Source organism: Oncorhynchus nerka, linkage group LG16, assembly GCF_034236695.1.
Source record: "Oncorhynchus nerka isolate Pitt River linkage group LG16, Oner_Uvic_2.0, whole genome shotgun sequence".
NCBI lineage: Eukaryota > Metazoa > Chordata > Actinopteri > Salmoniformes > Salmonidae > Oncorhynchus > Oncorhynchus nerka.
In genome coordinates, this window is record NC_088411.1 from 18,136,916 (window position 1) to 18,158,376 (window position 21,461).

General features: G+C 42.7%; 2 protein-coding genes across 6 annotated transcripts in view; one reads left to right on the top strand and one right to left on the bottom strand.

The window, feature by feature from the left end:
- The window catches only part of LOC115144144 (growth arrest-specific protein 7-like), a 46,529-nt gene extending 28,343 nt beyond the window's left edge, over positions 1-18,186 (top strand). For 2 of the 3 annotated variants that reach the window (XM_029684924.2, XM_065002473.1), the window contains exons 3-14: positions 1,340-1,417; positions 2,163-2,251; positions 3,427-3,480; positions 4,852-4,941; positions 7,937-8,052; positions 8,336-8,410; positions 12,641-12,719; positions 13,757-13,885; positions 14,760-14,883; positions 16,269-16,348; positions 16,560-16,658; positions 16,770-18,186. In XM_029684924.2, the coding sequence (XP_029540784.1) occupies positions 1,340-1,417; positions 2,163-2,251; positions 3,427-3,480; positions 4,852-4,941; positions 7,937-8,052; positions 8,336-8,410; positions 12,641-12,719; positions 13,757-13,885; positions 14,760-14,883; positions 16,269-16,348; positions 16,560-16,658; positions 16,770-16,883 (1,127 nt within the window). In that variant the 3' untranslated portion in view covers positions 16,884-18,186. The other variant, XM_029684926.2, reaches the window with a different exon arrangement.
- Positions 18,187-18,306: 120 nt separating this feature from the next.
- Positions 18,307-21,461, bottom strand: part of LOC115144146 (myosin-16-like) — a 49,700-nt gene continuing 46,545 nt past the window's right edge. For all 3 annotated transcript variants that reach the window (XM_029684927.2, XM_029684929.2, XM_029684928.2), the window contains one exon: positions 18,307-21,383. In XM_029684927.2, the coding sequence (XP_029540787.1) occupies positions 21,228-21,383 (156 nt within the window). In that variant the 3' untranslated portion in view covers positions 18,307-21,227. The remainder of the gene's footprint in view (positions 21,384-21,461) is intronic.

Genomic DNA, 21,461 nt, shown 5'->3' on the forward strand with positions numbered 1-21,461 from the left:
CAAATTGTCTTGTCCCAGCAGTGACCCAGTAGAGTTGTAGTGACATGTTTTGGGGATTTAGAGAACTACAGTTGAAGTCGGACGTTTACATACACCTTAGCCAAATACATTTAAACTCAATTCCTGACATTGGGTTGGATTTTTAGATGTTCCAATGATGTCAAGCAAAGAGGCACTGAGTTTGAAGGTAGGCCTTGAAATACATCCACAGGTACAGCTCCAATTGACTCAAATGATGTCAATTAGCCTATCAGAAGCTTCTAAAGCCATGACATAATTGTCTGGAATTCTCCGAGCTGTTTAAAGGCACAGTCAACTTAGTGTATGTAAACCTCTGACCCACTGGAATTGTGATACAGTGAAATAATCTGTCTGTAAACAATTGTTGGAAAAATTACTTGTCATGCAGAAAGTAGATGTCCTAACCGACCTGCCAAAACTATAGTTTGTTAACTAGACATTTGAGGAGCGGATGAAAAACGAGTTGAATGACTTCAACCTAAGTGTCTGTAAACTTCCGACTTCAACTGCATCTATTATCATGAATGCTAGAAAGTAAACAAAAGTTTTTAATATATTCTATAGATCAATAAAACCAAAGAAGGCTGTTAAAATATCGTAATCCCCCCCCCCCCCCAAAAAAAATGTGTCCTTAAGTTTTGTCCTCTGTGTTACTGCCTGAAAACCACTTATTGCAAAGACCTTGAACATCCCCTCCAGTGGCAAGATGTTATTCCAGTGGCAAACTGTTATTGGGGGAGGCTTCTATATGAAATACAGATATTAGGTAATCACACCCATTTATTATGTACAAAAATTGAGGATTATTTTTGATAATTTGGTATCCAAATCCAAAGTGCCACTTGGTGTTACTCAATTTACATTAAGGGGAATGACATAGTGAGCAAAATGATTAATCATTTGACTTTTTGGTAAATCATTTTTCAAGGATTAATGACGTTAGATTTGAGCATCTGTGGCCTACTTTTCAGAAAATCCTAATGGGCTGAAAATGTGTCATTTGTGTTAGTACTCCTATGGGTGACACAATGTTATGATAATGGTAAACATGATTTAAAGTCGTTAAGCTGCCATATTCATTGATTTTAGAATGGGAAGATGTACCCAATACATTTACATAAAAACACACCTAGAAAAACGAAGTTGCCACTGCAATTCAAGAACGACCCGTCAACATAATCATCAAGAACACATTTTTTTGTTTCATCTTGGACCTGCGATGAAATCCAGGGTAGAGATATTATAGTATGTCTCTCAATTTCCATGTATTTCTGACCACACAAGTTAAATAGTCTTTCATGTTCCTGTCTGGTCCCAGAGACGACGTGGGAGAGACCTTCCAGTGTACCTGGGACCCCCAACACCCCTCTGAAACACAAGAACTCACTACCTACAGGTACTGACGCCATCTCTCTCACTCTCTCGCTCACTCTGTCCTTGACTCCCTCTCACTCTCTTTCTCTCACTTTTCCTCCTTTTGCCAGTGTGGTGAGGGCTGAACATAGGCCTACCGCTGTGTGGCAGCGCACAGAAAATACCAGAGGCCTCTGACCACACACACACACACACACACTTCCTGTGGCTAATTTGATCTGCGATCTGGAGTCGTCTCAACTCACGTTTGTTTGCTCAGGCTGATCACTAGACACAGTGGGGTATCTCATCTAGACTACATAATAATTCTCTCCAACACACACACTGACATGTAGTCTCGCATGCTGCCTGATCACTCAAACACACAATGCACGCATGCAGAGCAACTCTCCCAAATAATAGCTCATTTTCCTTGCCTGTGTACCAGAGGACAACCCAGGCGGTCTGGACTCAGACCTGGGTTTGGTGAGGTGCTCGGTCTCTGGTTTCCAGTAACCGCCCTGAGAAAGACCATTTTAACAAAGAAGAAGCGATTCTCTGATCGCTTTGTTTGAGTCACAAAGATAAGTTAATTTACCCCCGGCTCAGATATAGAGACAACTCATAGGAGGCAAACACACATTATTCCTCCTCCGCAGGCTGTGTTACAAATGAAATTGTCTTTCTTGCTACCCCGCCCCTCTCTCTCCATCTCTGCCCCTCTCTCTCCATCTCTCCCCCTCTCTCTCCATCTCTCCCCCTCTCTCTCCATCTCTCTCCCTCCACAGTGAACGGGTTTCACTCCAGTGGCGGTACGTTGCATCAGAATGAACACTCCCACATCAGTCTGGTCAAAAAGCCCAGTTCCGAACCACAGGTAAAACTGGTGTCCTCCTCTTCCTCCTCCTCTCCTTCTCTCGTTACTCCAGTTAAGGGCTTCCCCATGAACCCCATGAACTATGCTTATGTTTACACAGAATATAGCCCATTTCTGTTTCTTCATATTAGACCACCAACAGCCACCACCACGCCACAGTGGTAGCCAGTCAACGAAAGCATTTAGCAGCGTTTAGTAGAAGCTATGCCAATGCATCCCCGTTGATAGAGGTACTGTACAGTAGTAGCTTCAAACAGCAGATTTCTCCTATGTACAGTAATGCCATGGTTACTGGGGACATGGTTACCCAACCTCCTTACGCACACGCAAAGACAGAGGCAAAGATGTGCACATACACACACACACACACACAACCCCGTCATCATGAAATGAGATAATGATACTCATTACCCCTGGAAAGGAGAGCAGTTTCTCCATCCTGATTCCTTTCATTATCTTATCCTCAGATCATAATTAGGAGAGCACTCATCGTTGTTCAGACACACACACACACACACACACCATCCAGATACACCCCACCACTACCCAGCTTCTCCTCCTCCTCCTTTAACTTCTCCTTTAGCTCCTCCAATAGCTCCTCCTTTAACTCCCCCTTTCTATTTTTCTCTTTGGGAGAGGAGGTGTGGAGCATTCTGTACTTTGTCAATAAACCCCCTCCTCCTCTCCTTCCCTTCTTCTCACCAGCCCTGTGTCTTGCTTCAGTGGGCATGGTATGGACAGTGGGGGATGTGCACTCTCTCTTTCATTCTTTCTCTCCCTCTCGTTTTCTGTCTACCTTTTTTAAATCTACGTCTACCCCCTCCATCTCATTACGCCCACTCTTTCTCTCTGTTTCGCTCCGCGCACGCACGCATACACACTCACATGTGCATACACACTCATATTGCTCATGTGATGACATAGTCTGAGCCGAAGTGCATTCACACACACACACAAATATCCAAGCGCGATTTGCTCTGCGCTGCAGACATGCCCCCCTACTCAGCACTGCAACACACACACTCACACACACAGTAGCCAGAGCGGAGGCAGCACACAGACAGTCAGTCCCAGAGAGCTTCAGCAGCTCCGGTGTGTGTGTGTGTGTGTGTTAGCCAGAGACCATGTCGGACACAGAGGAAGGTTTTGACGGAGCATCCTGTCTCCCTCAACAGAATCCAGGTCCTACATCACCCACCAGGAGACAGAGCAAAGAGACTACCATCACAGTGAGTACCACTACTAAAACAATCCCAGACCCAACCCTAACACAAACCTTAACACTGACCCGAACCCCAACATGCATGGGCAATACAAAGTTGCAAAATCCAACTGATGATGTTAGGGACTATTGAGGCCGAGGACGTGATTTAGATGCCAGCGTCGAACAGAATTGAATATTGACATTTTGAATTTGTAAAACAGTTGTAGAAATTCTGGAAACTGAGACCTGAGCAGAGGTGAAGGAGTGCACAGGGGTTGCAGTGGAGGGAACTCACCCTGTTCCCATAGCAACCAGGACAATGCTATTGATTGGCGGATGTTTGAGAGGGAGAATTGGCAGACAGTGCTGATTTAGTCTTCAGCTAATAAGTCAGGGGTTAAGGGAGTGGTTGATAGAGGTCAACTAAGGTCACTTAAAGGCTCATTAGAAAGTGACGGAAGCCAGATGTTTTAGCTGCTTTGTGTGAACTTTTCATCAAGACGGGAATAGTGGAAAGAGGACCGTCTTCATTGTCATACCATTTCCACAGCAGTAAACTGCTGGACATGCTCAGCAGTGGATCCACACACGCATGCGCACACACCTCCAGCACCCCGAGGCGGAGTTGTTTTGCTGCTGGAGGTAATGAAAGGAAATGTGAGGGGAGACAACAGTCCCGCTCTGTGTGCTAACAGTTGGAACTGATGACCACACAGGAGACCTGCTGTTAGCAGTGTGTGTGTGTGTGTGTGTGTGTGTGTGTGTGTGTGTGTGTGTGTGTGTGTGTGTGTGTGAGAGCGACTATAATACACAACGCTGAGGCCCTGTGCAGCAGCAACAGAACAGATAGAGGAGCCGAGCAGGGAGATAGTCGCTCAACCAACAGATTTAACATCTAGAGGAGAAAGGGAATTATAGCACACTGTCAGGACTGTTCAATGATAAATGCTGGGGACACGACAAGGTTGACAGTTTCTGTGTTTTCATGGAGCATTATTCATGAAGTCTAGAAATAAAAAAGAGTTGACAAATTCAAGGAGCGATATGAAGTCAAGATGAACTGAGGAGGTGAAGTGTTGCCAGAGCAACAGTGGCAGAGCACCTTGAATAGTAGCATCAGCAGAGTTGGACAGTTACTGTCTGTGCAGTGTGGATGTGTGTGCAGCTCCACATCCTGCATTATTGCTAATCTCAATGTAGACCTTCATGGCTTAGACTCCTCAGACCCGTGCATACCAAGTCTAATTTATTCAAATAAAATACGATGCACAATGGAAAAATGTATCTCCTCCTCTCTCTCACCCTTTCTCTCTTTCTCCCTCGCTCCTTCTCTCTTTCTCCATACCCCCCCCTCTCTTCCTGTCTCTCTCTCTCTCTCTCTTGCTCTCTCTTCCAGATTAACTGTGTAACGTTCCCCCTCCCCATGAGTATGCCTGAGCAGCAGCTGCTGAAGCCAGATGAGTGGAGCTACTGTGACTACTTCTGGGTAAGAGACAGACTGGCCACACCACAGAGTCAAATTAAACTACTTTACGCTACGCTACACTACTCTACTTTACACTACTCTACGCTACTTTATGCTACTCTACACTACTCTACGCTACTTTACTCTACACTACTCTACGCTACTTTACTTTACTCTACGCTACTTTACTTTACACTACTCTACTCTACTTTACACTACTCTACGCTACTTTACTTTACACTACTCTACTTTACACTACTCTACTTTACACTACTCTACTTTACTTTACACTACTCTACTTTACACTACTCTACACTACTCTACTCTACTTTACACTACTCTACGCTACTTTACTTTACACTACTCTACGCTACTTTACGCTACACTACTTTACACCACACTACTCTACACTACTCTACTTTACACTACTCTACGCTACTTTACTTTACTTTACGCTACTTTACTTTACACTACTCTACGCTACTTTACTTTACACTACTCTACGCTACTTTACGCTACTCTACACTACTTTACACTACACTACTTTACACTACTCTACGCTACTTTACACTACGCTACTTTACTTTACACTACTCTACGCTACTTTACGCTACTCTACACTACTTTACACTACTCTACTCTACTTTACACTACTCTACGCTACTTTACGCTACTCTACACTACTTTACACTTTACGCTACTTTACACTACTCTACGCTACTTTACTTTACACTACTCTACTCTACTTTACACTACTCTACGCTACTTTACTTTACACTACTCTACTTTACTTTACACTACTCTACACTACTCTACACTACTTTACTTTACACTACTCTACGCTACTTTACGCTACTCTACACTACTTTACACTACACTACACTACTCTACTTTACACTACTCTACGCTACTTTACTTTACACTACTCTACGCTACTCTACACTACTCTACACTACTTTACACTACTCTACGCTACTTTACTTTACACTACTCTACGCTACTTTACGCTACTCTACACTACTTTACACTACACTACTCTACTTTACACTACTCTACGCTACTTTACGCTACTCTACACTACTCTACTCTACTTTACACTACTCTACGCTACTTTACTTTACACTACTCTACGCTACTTTACGCTACTCTACACTACTTTACACTACTCTACTTTACACTACACTACTCTACACTACTCTACTTTACACTACTCTACGCTACTTTACTTTACACTACTCTACTTTACTTTACACTACACTACTCTACTTTACACTACTCTACGCTACTTTACGCTACTCTACACTACTTTACACTACACTACTCTACTTTACACTACTCTACTTTACACTACTCTACTCTACTTTACACTGCTCTACACTACTTTACTCTACAATACTCTACTCTATACTACTTTACACTCCACTACACTACTCTACTTTACACACAGCAATACACAACACTACACTCTTAGAAAAAAAAGTTGCTATCTAGAACCTTAAACTGTTCTTCAGCTGTCCCCATAGGAGAACCCTTTGAAGAAAATGTTTTGGTTCCAGGTAGTACCCTTAGGTTTAAAGGTGTAAAACCCTTTCAACAGAGAGTTTACATGAAACCAAAAAGTGTTCTCCAATGGGGATAGCTGAAGAACCCTTTTGGAACCCTTTTTTCTAAGAGTGTACAATACTCTACACTACTCTACACAGCACTACTCTACACAGCACTACTCTACACAGCACTACTCTACACAGCACTACTCTACACTACGATGCACTACACCACTACACTACACAACACTAGTTTACACTGCACTACACTGCAGTACACAACACAACACTACATTACACTACACACCACTGCGATACATTACACAACGCTACAATACACTGCGATACACTACACTGCGGTACACAACACTACATTACACTACGATACACTACACTACACTGCGGTACACAACATTACATTACACTACACTGCTATTCACTATATTACACAACGCTACAATACACTGCGGTACACAACACTACATTACACTACACAACACTGCTATTCACTATATTACACAACTCTACAATACACTGCGATACACAACACTGCGATACACAGCGCTACACTGCGATACACAACACTACACAACACTGCGATACACAACACTACATGACACAACTCTACAATACACTGCACTACATGACATAGTCCTTGAGGACCACAGTTCTGCTGGTTTTCATGTCTCCTTGGTATGAATAATCACAACATTACTGCCCTAATTGTCCGGGCAAGAATAAAAAATCTAACAGAAACATTCAGACACTGCAGCCTTCAAGGACGGGTGTTGTGCTGCCGTGCCTTAGACTGCAGTCCACAGCTCTTCCACATAAACAGCCGTGCGATAAACACTTAGACACAGGGCACTTTACAGATTCCTCAGAGTAAGCCTGCAGAGCTGTAGTAGAATGACACAAGACTCCATGCATCTGATTGGCTCTGCTTTCCTTTCTCCCACGGCTGAAACGTAATCACCACCAAGGTGTGTTCTCAGGTTTCGACACTCAGCTAATGTTACAGTCAGACTGGGCTAACGTTACTTTTTGAGGTGACAACAGCAGAAGACGCTCGTAAAGAAAGAGTGGATACCGTACACTGAGAGTGACGGATTTTACTGAGACACAGAGGATCAGATTAAAACAGGTTGCCAAGTATTTAGTACTCCCCTGCTGTGTGTGAATTGTAGACTTTCTAGAACACTGGCTGTGGTGCTGTAGAATGGATTATAGTGCTGCAGTAAATATTGCCTGGTATTTTCCCAGCAATACAATACAACGAATAACTGTATGAATGTATACCATGCAATAAAGTACAATACAATATCACTATACTATACAACCCAGCAGTGAATTAATTTACAATAATGGTCATATTATTTGTGGATAGTTTGTTGATTTACAGTATGTTACACTAGATGTTGTTATACAGTGGTGTGTATTTATGTTGTGTTGTTGTTGTTGTTGTTGTGTAGGAGGATAAGAAGGACCCTCAGGGGACAAGCTCTATCTCAGGGTTTGAGGTCTTGCTGCAGAAACAGCTGAAGGGGAAACAGATGCAGAAAGAGATGGCCGAGTTTATACGAGAAAGGTAACAACAATAATCGAATATCATTATCTCAGCTGATTTGTCAACGATCCTGGTCAGACCAATGTTTCACGACTCCTTTTTAATCTTGAGCATTTTCATGTTTGACACGTGTTGCCATGAAAACCATGCAATGGAAAATATCATTTCTTGAAAAACTTTTATTTTTTATTTTTTTTGCACCGATGCGTACTTTTCCACTTTGTGCAAAAGAGGAAAAATTACTTGCTATATGTTGCAATTCTGTGGTACTGTAACAAAAATGTTTTCTCCTTCCCTCTTTCAGAATAAAGATAGAAGAAGAATATGCCAAGAACCTCTCCAAGCTGTCACAGATTCCCCTTGCAGGACAGGAGGAAGGGTGAGTGAGCAGTGGCATCACTTCCTGTGGTGGTTCCTTAATAAAGAGGAACCTACATGTACACTGAGTATACAAAACAATAAGAACACCTGTTTTTTCCATGATATAAACTCACCAGGTAAATGTTATGATCCCTTATTGATGTCACTTGTGAAAACCACTTCAATCAGTGTAGATGAAGGGGAGGAGACAGGTTCAATAATGCTTTTTAAGCCTTGAGACAATTGAGACATGGATTGTGTATGGGCTCCATTCAGAGGGTGAATGGGAAAGACAAAATATCTAAGTGCCTTTGAACGGGGTATGTTAGTAGGTGCGAGGCTCACTGGTTTGGTTCAAGAACTGCACCGCGGCTGGGTTTTCCCAAGTTTCCCATGTGTATAAAAAATGGTCCACCACCCAAAGGACATCTAGCCAACTTGACACAACTGTGGGAAGCATTGGAGCCAAAATGACACAGCATCCATGTGGAACGCTTTTGTCATTTTGTAGAGTCCTTGCCCCAACGAATTGAGGCTGTTCTGAGTGCAAAAGGGGGGGTGCAACTCAATGTTAGGAAGGTGTTCTTAATGTTCAGTATACTCAGTGTATGAGTCACAGCTGGAATGGCTGTCGCCTCACTCACACACTGTGCTCGTGCTCACTGACGCTTAGGAAGATATGGCACAATACAAGAAAATCGCTCCGCGTCAACATTTTGAACGATTCCATGTCAAAGGTTATTTCACAGATTATGCACATTCTTTTCCAACTCCTAGCCAACTCCTGTAGCTCTGAAAGGATTTGATAATTGTACATTTTAGGCAAAGATGGAGACTTTCTGATGATAAAACAAGAGCAGGAACACTGTGTTTGTTGGACTGGACAGCAGGGTACTGTGGTTCCTCTCCCATTAGGGTGGTATTGAACCATATCAGGCCAGACTCATTGGTGAGACTGCATGGAGGCCCAGCCAGTCAGTAGAATCAGTGAAACAGGAAGTATGGTCGTCCTGTAAATCGCTACAACTTCCTTTGATCCAGACCCTCCAGACCCCATCAGACTGAGCCTTTAAACCATTACATACAGTGCCTTCGGAAAGTATTCAGACCCCTTGACTCCACATTTTGTTACGTTACAGCCTTATTCTAGTATTGATTACATTTTTTTTTTAAGTCCTCAGCAATTTACACAAAATGCCCCATAATGACAAAGTGAAAACAGATTTTTTGCCATTTTTGCTAATTTCTATAAAATAAAAAAAATGTAAGTACGGTTATTATAAGTATTCAGACCCTTTGCTATGAGACTCAAAATTGAGCTCAGGTGCATCCTGTTTCCAATGAACATCCTTGGACATCCCTGATTGGAGTCCACCTGTGGTAAATTCAATTGATTGGACATGATTTGGAAAGGCACACACGTGTCTTTATAAGGTCCCACAGTTGACAGTGCATGTCAGAACAAAAACCAAGCCACGACGTCAACGGAATTGTCCGTAGAGCTCCGAGACAGGATTGTGTCGAGGCACAGATCTAGGAAAGGGTACCAAAACATTTCTGCAGCATTGAAGTTCTCCAAGAACACAATGGCCTCCATCATTCTTAAATGGAAGAAGTTTGGAACCACCAAGACTCTTTCTAGAGCTGTCCGCCCGGCCACCTGAGCAATCGGGGGAGAAGGGCCTTGGTCAGGGAGGTGACCAAGAACCTGATGGTCACTCTGACACAGCTCTAGAGTTCCTCTGCGAAGATGGGAGAACCTTCCAGAAGGACAACCATCACTGCAGCACTCCACCAATCAGGCCTTATGGTAGAGAGGCCAGGGCTAGGCTGAGGGGGAATGGCCGGCTGTATGGTGAGGGTCCTGGGCTAGGCTGAGGGGGAATGGCCGGCTGTATGGTGAGGGTCCTGGGCTAGGCTGAGGGGGAATGGCCGGCTGTATGGTGAGGGTCCTGGGCTAGGCTGAGGGGGAATGGCCGGCTGTATGGTGAGGGTCCTGGGCTAGGCTGAGGGGGAATGGCCGGCTGTATGGCGAGGGTCCTGGGCTAGGCTGAGAGGGAGGGAAGGCTGTAAAAGAACGTCTGCATACCACATTTACGACACAGACATAATGAGTCTGGCCACTCTGCCAGACTGAACTACAGTACATGTGCTCTAAACACACACTGTGTTATGAGACTGCCCTGTGCCAGATACTTGTACCAGATATGGCTCTTTATGGCTCTAAGAGGGGGTGAGAATGGAGGCAGAGGAGAGAGATGCTGCACCAGTTTATGAGGGGCTTGATGTACTGATGTTTATGATACTGCCCTACCGTCAACACTGAAACATATATTGTACGGCACTCTCCTGCATGAGACATATGATGCTGGACTACTAAAAGCCCTTCTCTGCGTTTTATACAACTCTGTACGAGTTGGCCTCTCTCCACTACTGTACTGCACCAGTGTTATTGTGATAGAATGGCAGGGTGGGGTGGAATTGTTTCATATAGATTCTAGAATCTAGACTATGCCAGTGAGTTCCGTCCGCTCACGCCCACCACATCCAGAGAGAGCAACACAATACTGTTATTATCTCCTCTCCCTCTACCCTGCTCTGTTGTCAGCCTGGCTTCCTGGACAATCACTGTGTTGTTGCTATGCTCCTGCCCTGCCTGCGTCCAAGCCCAGAAATACTGCCTGTTTATTCCTGAATTTACCATTTGTCTGGCCGTAACACAGCCCCGAGAGCATGTGACTAGCTTGTATCACTAGATTCGCTACCAATCATGTGCTGTATTTACAGTGGGCTAGAAAGGAGTGGACACTGGTCCATTTGTTTGACTCAACTGTTGTTGGCCAATGCTCCCTGGGGTATGAACACTTTTTAAGCAGCTGTCTTAAGGATATGAGGAACCAACTGTGAATGCGTTGTGGATCGGTGCCATTGTGTACTTTTTAGTAGCCTATAAGACTTTATATCCTACCAGTATAGAAACCTTCTTGGCCAGGCCTCCCTTGCAAAACACAGTATCAATCTCAGTGGAACTTCTTGATCAGATAAAAGTAAAAATACCTTTTTTAGCAATTTGTATCTGTTCTTATCCATCTTCTATCTTCTATTTCTTCTCCGATGGCTCTGAAAGTAGCTGAATATAGTATATTAAAGTGCAGTTGGCAGAGCAGAGAGCAGCACCCCGATGCTGTAGGAATGTAGCCTGTCTTCCATTCAGAGCGGTGCTTTGATGTGACCTGGTGAAGAGGCTAAAGACCCTCAGCCTCTCCTCAGCCTCTCCTCTCCTCTCCTCTCCTCTCCTCTCCTGCTCCAGACCCAGACCCAGAAGTGCCTCATGGCTGTATGGGCCTGCTGCTGGCTCACTGTATGGCAACTTGGATAAATATTCTGCTAATATTTGGAATGGAGGGACTCAAGATTTATGTTCAGAGGACAAGAGGTTCTAGTCTGGTGTCTCTCTTTTTAACAACGTCTAGTACCCTCTGCTATGATCAGTGTTAATTTGATTTAAATGAACTAGACAAGTCAGTTAAGAACACATTTTTATTTACAATGACAGCCTACCGGGAAACAGTGGGTTAACTGCCTTGTTCAGGGGTAGAACGACAGATTTTGACCTTGTCAGCTCGGGGATTCGATCTCGCAACCTTTCGGTTACTGGCCCCAAGACTTATTATACATTTTCCCACACTGCATTATGTTACAGAGATGAAAGTGTTGCAGAATGAAGAAGCTGTGAAAAGGGTTTAGCTGTGTCTCATATCCTCAGTCTATACATCCTAACCAGCCAGTTAACTTGCAGAGGACCAAACACGACTGTGAGATGGGCTGCCTGCTGGGTTATATGCAGCCTATGAACTTTTAAACTGAACCTTCAGTTGAACCTCATTGCTCTCTCTGTTTGGCGGGATCCACCCTGACACTTCTCATCTTTTCATTCCCTCGCCCTCTTTCATGATCTCTCTTACTCCTCCCTTTCTGCTCTCTCTCTCTCTCTCTCTTTCGCTCTCTTTCTCTCTCGCTCGCTCTCACTTTCTCTCTCTCTCTCGCTCTGTAAAGCCTGTGTGGTCTTAACTCTTGATGTGAGTGGTACTTACCTCCTACAGGATGTGGTCCTCTCACCCCTACCCTTCTTTGTACTATTACCCCCCCAACCCCCCCGCAAACTCTCTGTCTCCTAGTACTACGTAGTGTCATACAGTGATAGTGTGGTTTCTCTGTGGTCTGACTGGTGTGTTATCTCTCTCCTCAGTACTCTAGGGGAAGCCTGGGCGCAGCTGAAGAAGAGTTTGGCTGAAGAGGCTGAGGTTCACCTCAAGTTCTCCTCTAAGGTACTGTATTACAGTGGACCGCATTCTTTACACAAAGAAACCACTTCACATTTTGGGAATTATTTTCCACGTGACTTCAATTCACAGTACAGTCTATTTAACATTGTGTCCCATGGTTTTGTAACACTTAATTGAGGCCTATTTACTCTCTGGCCCCTTGCTGCGAAATACACATGTATGATTGGTTTGTCTTGGGAGCGAGAGCGCAGGGGTGGGGGTATTGTGTGTGTGTGTGTGTGTGAGAGAAAGAGAGGTTCCAGCGAGGAGCCCAGCTGGACTGAGTGGAGGAAACAACGTCAGTGTTTCAATTCTCTGGAGACAGACAGACACACACAGATGTGCTGTATTTAGTACAGCTTGAGGTTTAGGGGGGAGTATGAGAGATGGAAGCAAAGAGTGAGAGAATGAGCAGAGAGTATTATCTAGGAAAGGTGGGGGAGAGAAAATGAGCAGATTTGAAAACATTCTTCATGCACTTCTATCTCTTCAATAGCTATTTATTATCCTTAAATCTGTGTCCTATTCAATCAGGTTTCTGCAGTAATTTAATAATGTTTCCTCTTGCATTGTGCTTTTCGTAATTTACTGATTTGCCCATATAATTTCTATAAACGGTTTATGGGTAGGAAGGAGTCTGTCTCCCAACCGTAAATAATCTCCTGGTCCTAAGCAGACACTCTTCAGGAGAATCAAAGCAGCTCACAAATCAAACTCTACATTGACCTACTTTTATATTTTAGAGAAACACATTTGTGACTGTAAATCATTGACAGCTCTGTCAGATAAGCAGGTTTTATGGGTAAAAGGGGCTTTTGTAAATAGCTGTCCCTTAGCCACTAAGGATATGAGATACAGGCGTAGACAAAAACAACACAACTGTCAACACAATATATCATTATTATAGGAGAGGCCATGGGCCAGCTGTTTTTACTAACCACATGACTTAAACAGGAAAAAAAAAAACAGGTAATATTATAGGCCTTCCTAACAGTTGTCTCCAATGAGGTCTGCATTTGATTGTTTTTGAACTCGTTCAGCTCCAGAGCGAGGTGGAGAAGCCTCTGTTGACTTTCAGAGATAACTTTAAGAAGGACATGAAGCGGTTCGACCATCACGTGGCAGAACTACGGAAACATCTGGTCGGACGGCACACAGCCGTGGAGAAGGTACGCATCCTGACGTAACAAGACGCAACAAACGCATACACACGCAGGCACACACACACACACACACACACACAAAAATCTATGTTTACATTTTTGTTATTTAGCAGACGGTCTTATGCAGAGCTACTTACATTAGTTATACAAAAGTTGACGCAATAATAACCGTCCTTGCACTTTGCAGCTGTAGAATTTCAGGAATCTTCTCACATGAGATTAAAATTCCACAACTTGTCCCTAAGTAGAGGACCGTTTCCTGTCAACACACACACACACACAACCTCTTTGTGCTTCTATAAATAATGATTGGACCGATCCCTTCACCTACCATAGACTTGTCAACCCCTCGCCATCAGCCATTTAGACATTCATAATGCATGGCTAATAGCAGTTAGTAGTAGCCTACTGCAGGGTAGGCAACCCTGTCCCTGGAGTGCTGCAGGTATTGCAAGATTTTGTTCCAAGAAGGCAATGAGGTCCAACTGAGCTAAATTCAACACACCTGGTCTTCAGGTTGGTTAAATCAAAAACATGAAGTGCCTGCAGCCCTCCAGAACCAGGGTTCCCTACACCTGGCCTACTGAAATACCCTCCGGTATGTCCCCATTGGCTTTCTTAACATCTTATAACAAAGTTATGACAACCTTTTATAACATCTGAATGCATCTCTAGGCCCGTAAGGCTCTAGCGGACAGACAAGGACCTGGAGGTGAAGAGTCAGCAGCTATAAGCGTTCATAACAGCTTTTATAACATCTTAATATATCTCTCTAGGCCCGTAAAGGCTCTAGCGGACAGACAGAAGGACCTGGAGGTGAAGAGTCAGCAGCTATAAGCGTTCATACCAGCTTTTATAACATCTTAATATATCTCTCTAGGCCCGTAAGGCTCTAGCGGACAGACAGAAGGACCTGGAGGTGAAAACTCAGCAGATGGAGATCAAACTAAGCAACAAGATCGAGGAGGACATCAAGAAGGCCCGGCGGAAGTCCACACAAGCAGGTCAGAGTCCGGGTCAAAGGTCAAACCAGAGGTTGTGGGGTTAGCCAGTGGGGTCAAAGACTCACATGTTTGTTATAACTGATAGGGGTGTCATTAATTACGTCCCCATCTGAGTGTCTGAATATTTTATCTGCACAGATTACAGGTTCTTATAGTACAAATCTGACCAAGTGAGACTAAGATGTAGCTAGCTAACACCTAACTTTAAACAAGAAAGTTGTTTACGACTTGCTAAACAGACACTCTAAACTATATACAAACAGTCGTCATGACTGTGCTGTCAGTGTTATGTCCAATGGCATGTTGCCGTGGAGACCGAGTACACATGCAGACTAGCATATATAGCAATAAACCAGAAGAAAAGGAACGTTCCTGTAAGAAAGCTCTTGAAGCTGGCAATGAAACGGAAAGGTGTCTTGAGGCTTAATCTCATCCCTCTCAAGTGCCTCCTTTTTGACGATCAGATGGAGATGGCACTGCAAACCATGTGGTTTAATCTATCTGTACAGTAGACATTTAACTGTGTATGAGTCACCGGTTTATCAGCAGTTTCACTGAGACTGGGGGGGTCTGTGGAACGACATGGAGAACAGCAACACAGTGTAGTGCATCTCTAGGCCTGTAGACAGGCTTGGGTGTGGTGGGTTATCTCTCTCCATGCTTCCCTCTGGAGGCTAACCTACTGGGAGGGAGGGAGAATGCTGTAGACAAAATGTAGTTTTAAGGTTATAGATTTGGAAAAGTAACTGTTGAGAATAAACAGATGACCTCATCCGGAGAGTGACATCATGGCTGGACCATACACTCACATCATGGCTGGACCATACACTCACATCATGGCTCGCCAGATACACTCACATCATGGCTCGCCAGATACTCACAGTGAGAGGTGGATGAACACACACACACTCGCACAAACTTGCTAACACATGCGCACACACTCACACCTCCTCTTTGCTTGCGTAGTCTGTGTGAAAAGCAGCAGCAGTTGTTTGTGACGATGGTGATGGTGGTGTGTGTGCCAGCTATGACAGTCGTGTGTGTGTGTGTGTGAGAGAGAACGCATCTGCTTAGCCTTTAGCAAGGCTACATTCTCAGTCCTAATAAAATACAAAACAAAACACTATATAAGACTCAAATCGCATATAGATCCATTTATAGCAGGTTGTTCTGCAACGTGAGCCTTGGTTATCGTTTTTTTATTTTTTTTTGTCGGCGCTAAGGTTGAAGGAGAAGACTTTCTTCTGTAAGTTAATATTTAGACTGGGGCTCTCCCGGCTGGAGAAGTTAGTGAGCATGCATCATAAACCCAGACGAGAGAAAGGTGCCAGCCAGTGTCCAAAGTATAGATGGGTTTGTCTTAACATCCTTTGTGTCTCTACCAGGAGATGACCTGATGCGCTGTGTCGACCTTTACAACCAGTCCCAGTCCAAATGGTTTGAGGAGATGGTGACCACAAGCTTGGTAAGACTCATCTGTCGTTCATATTGTCCTTTGTATTTCCTCCTTTTATTAAAAGTGACTCGGGGTGTAAACTCATTGCTTTGGTAGCCTGGGTGCTAGTCTGTTTCTACTCCAGCCATCTTCAAAAACAGTGAGGCGTTGGTTTTAACGACAGAAAGGAGAAATCATGTTGTCTAAAACCCTGTTCCCTTCAATCCATTCTGCCCATCAGGAGTTGGAGAGGCTGGAGGTAGAGAGGGTGGAGATGATACGACAGCATCTGTGTCAGTACACCACCTTGCGGCATGAGACGGACATGTTTAACCAGAGTGTAAGTCAAGCGCCACCTCATAGTACCTCTAGAGGGCACTAAATGCCTTGTTTCCCCCCCCACACACACAAACACACAGGGTATTGATTGTTTTTCCACCTGTCCCTGCAGACGATGGAGCCAGTGGATCAGCTGTTACAGAGTGTGGACCCAGCTAAAGACCGAGAGCTCTGGGTCCAGGAGCACAAGACAGGAGACATCAGGCCTGTGGACATTGAGATATAACACACACATGTGGATCCACAAGCCTAAATCTTTACTAGGGCTTCAAGACCTTAGCCCACCTTACTAAAGTCAACTTTGTGATATTATGGACATCCTGAGAAATGAGAATAGGTCATTAGAGAGAGGTTTAATGGCATGATTCACAATGTCAACTCATTCTACTAAAGAGAAGTGATTCTGAAAGTGAATGACAGCAGTGTACCACCAGACAGTATTCTTGATGCCCTTGAGTATTCTATATGTATGGTAGACAGACAGTGTTCATTATGCCCTAGACCTTGAGGACTACTAAAGGGAAGACAGGTGTGTGTGTATATGGGCCGAACTCAAGTGGGGAGAATGTATTACCAACATAAACAAATGGAATGGCTATTTTGACCTGTACATAATCTATGGTCTACAGTACAAACCTGTGGGACTGAGGCTGTGTGGGCTTTATCCCCTTCCTTAAAATAACCCCAAACAAATTCTGTAAATGGTTGGCCAACTGAAATACTGACGCAAAGGTTAATTATGAAATTTAACAGCTACTGCTGCTTTTGTGTAATAACCGTCCATCAAATGCATTCCAATTTATAGATGATATTTTATCTGCGCCACTACATTGAAACTATAAAGTGAGGTGAACAAAAGGTTTTTAAGGTGAATATTGATTCCGCAAACCTATATGAAATGGGTCGTTTGGAAGAGGGATTGACACACATGTAACAATCTACAACGTTTTGTGATGTTTTCCTTACTGTTGAATTGATCAACATTTGAATTATAGTCTATAAGGGGGCAGTACAACTGGGATGCTGTTACAAGGGAATGTGCTTTAGCTTTTTGTAAATACAAGATGAACATAATGGGGTGTAGAAGTAAAACATCTAGAGAATGAAGGATGTAAAATAGTGTGAAATAGTGGAATCGGCAGCAAAACAGATGAGATATATATATATATATACACACATTACACAGGAGTGATGGTACAAATAATATATTAAACTGATATTACACAACGATTATTTTTCTACTAAATGAAACGACGACAACGTTGTTTCAGAGACAAGCTAACTGGATATAGATCCTCAACTGAAGATGAAATGGTTCCAGTATATCACGATCCCGTTTCTCTCCTGTAAGTATTACGTACATGTTCCATGCAGACACATACATGTTGTACAGACTTTTCCATTATTCTTTGTTTGGTGCAACAAGAACCGTGAACATTCCAAGGATTCTGAATATGGACATAACTTCTGAATGTTTGGCATTTTAATGTTTCTGCATTGATATGATAAATATATAGATATACATCTTATGTTACATCTATCTCTGGTAGTTCCTTTCTGCTGTTTTTTTTACAATATAACCAGGTGATTTTTGTAGGTGTTTTGTGTTTCTGGCAAATTATTTTGAGGGTAGAAGAAGACATTTCAGGGATGAATAAAAAGGGTTTATTTCTTAACACATTTTCACATTCAACAATAAAATGCTTTGGACAAGTAATGTAAAAATGCTTTGGACAAGTAATGTAAAAATGCTTTGGCAGCGATGTATATGTCTGCACATTATAATAATGGTCAACGTTAATATTCCATCTTCGTCAAATCTTTACGTCCGAAATTCTGGGAACAGTTTATTTGGATAGTCCGTCTGTAGATGTTCTACAGACAGTTGTACTATCAACAAACCATCTGTTGATAAGCAATTGCTTGCTAAGGTTACGGTTAGGTTTAGAATAAGGGTTAAGGTTAGTTAGTAGATGGTTTGTTGAAATGTTACTGATTTAGTCTGGGGCATCTACAGATGGACTATCCAAATAAAGTGTTACTGAAATTCTTACTCGACATGCAAGCGTGTATAACCTCAGATGCCAGTGGAAGACATGCGATACAAATGCAGATTTCAGGTAAGGATATTGCCCCCTAGTTGCAAAAGGTCATGCACATCACTGCTATATAACTTTACTTGATCAAACTCTTTGGATGAGCAAGTAGAATGAGAGTCAAAAGTGAACACAAACTTTCTTGTGACTTCTCTATGTCGGTCTTTAAACTGTCTATCAATGTCTTTATAACCAAGCATCAATTTTTTTTTTTTTTTTACAGAACATTTGATCTGGAGAATATAAACGTGATGAAGTTTTTAAGTGGTTTTCGTTATCATCAGTATTATGAACTGAATCACAAATACCTAGGATGGATTAAATCATACAAAGGAAATCAACTGGACAACAATCTCATTAACATTGTTGATATACAGTTGAAGTCGGAAGTTTACATACACCTAGTTTGGAGTCGTTAAAACTTGTTTTTCAACCACTCCACAAATTTCTTGTTACAAACTATAGTTTTGTCAAGTCAGTTAGGACATCTACTTTTACATGACACAAGTCATTTTTCCAACAATTGTTTACAGACAGATTATTTCACATTTATAATTCACTGTATCACAATTCCAGTGGGTCAGAAGTTTGCATACACTAAGTTGACTGTGCTTTTAAACAGCTAAAGCCATGACGGAAAATGATGTCATGGCTTTAGAAGTTTCTGATAGGCTAATTGACATTTTAGTCAAATGGAGGTGTACCTGTGGATGTATTTCTGTATGTCTTAAGGTGAACGCACCAATTTGTAAGTCGCTCTGGATAAGAGCGTCTGCTAAATGACTTAAATGTAAATGTAATTTCAAGGCCTACCTTCAAACTCTGCCTCTTTGCTTGACATCATGGGAAAATCAGAAGACCTCAGAAAAAAAAATTGTAGACCTCCACAAGACTGGTTCATCCTTGGGAGCAATTTCCAAATGCCTGAAGATACCACGTTCATCTGTACAAACAATAGTACGCAAGTATAAACACCATGGGACCATGCAGCCGTCATACCGCTTAGGAAGGAGAAGCATTCTGTCTCCTAGAGATGAACGTACTTTGGTGCGAAAAGAGCAAATCAATCCCAGAACAACAGCGAAGGACCTTGTGAAGATGCTGGAGGAAACCGGTACAAAAGTATCTATATCCACAGTAAAACGAGTCCTATATCGACATAACCTGAAAGGCCATTCAGCAAGGAAGAAGCCACTGCTCCAAAACTGCCATTAAAAAAAGCCAGGCTATGGTTTGCAACTGCACTTGGGGATAAAGATTGTACTTTTTGGAGAAATGTCCTCTGGTCTGATAAAACAAAAATAGAACTGTTTGGCCATAATGACCATTGTTATGTTTTGAGGAAAAAGGGGAACGCTTGCAAGCCGAAGAACACCATCCAAACCGTGAAGCACTAGGGTGGCAGCATCATGTTGTGGGGTTGCTTTGCTCCAGGAGGGACTGGGGCACTTCACAAAATAGATGGCATCATGAGGTAGGAAAATTATGTGGATATATTGAAGCAACATCTCAAGACATCAGTCAGGAAGTTAAAACTTGGTTGCAAATTGGTCTTCCAATTGGACAATGACCCCAAACATACTTCCAAAGTTGTGGCAAAATGGCTTAAGGACAACAAGGTCCAGGTATTGTAGTGGCCATCACAAATCTCTGACCTCAATCCTAAAGAAAATTTGTGGGCAGAACTGAAAAGGTGTGTGCGAGCAAGGAGGCCTACAAACCTGACTCCGTTACTCCAGCTCTGTCAGGAGGAATGGGCCAAATTTCACCCAACTTATTATGGGAAGCTTGTGGAAGGCTACCCAAAACATTTGACCCAAGTTAAACAATTGAAAGGCAATGCTACCAAATAGTAATGGAGTGTATGCCAACTTCTGACCCACTGGGAATGTGATGAAAGAAATTAAAGCTGAAATAAATATTTCTCTCTGCTATTATTCTGACATTTCACATTCTTAAAATAAAGGGGTGATCCTAACTAACCTAAAACAGATTATTTTTACTAGGATTATTAAATGTTAGGAATTGTGAAAAACAGTTTTTAAATGTATTTGGCTAAGGTGTATGTAAACTTCTGACATCAACTGTATGTATTGTATACCACAAAATCCAGAAAAAAATATTGCTTTGAAATGTCTGACACTGCATGTATGCAGGGAAATTGGTTTGGATTTAAAAGTAAAAACATACAAACGTAGGATCTTAATTTGAGAATTGTCCTGCACAGCAGGAAACACAAACTTGTAGTTCTTGAATTTTAAAAAGTCTTCTAAAGTTTAGTTTCCACTTTCAAATGTCAGACTTAATTTGCCCAAATGAAAAATGTATCAACCCCTTCAAAAATGTCCATGAATTATAATGCACGTTTCCTGCTGCAGCAAACGGTCTCAAATTAAGATCCTACATATGTAAGACAGTACATGTTTCTTTGCTCTGGAATGTTTGGTACATCCAACTGACTCCCTCCCTAGGTGCTAGTCTATCATGAGTTTCTTCAGGGAGTTGAGATAAGCTGGGATGAGGGAGCTGACCGAGTCATTGTCGTCGTTGATGATCTTCTCACTCCTACCCTCTGACCCCACGGAACTGGGTGACCTCACGATCCCCCCGGGGTACGGAGTGCTGTAACCCTGGAAACATGCAAGAGGACGAAACATCAGATCAGCGTTAAGATTACTTACTTGACTAACAACAACTCAACATAATAC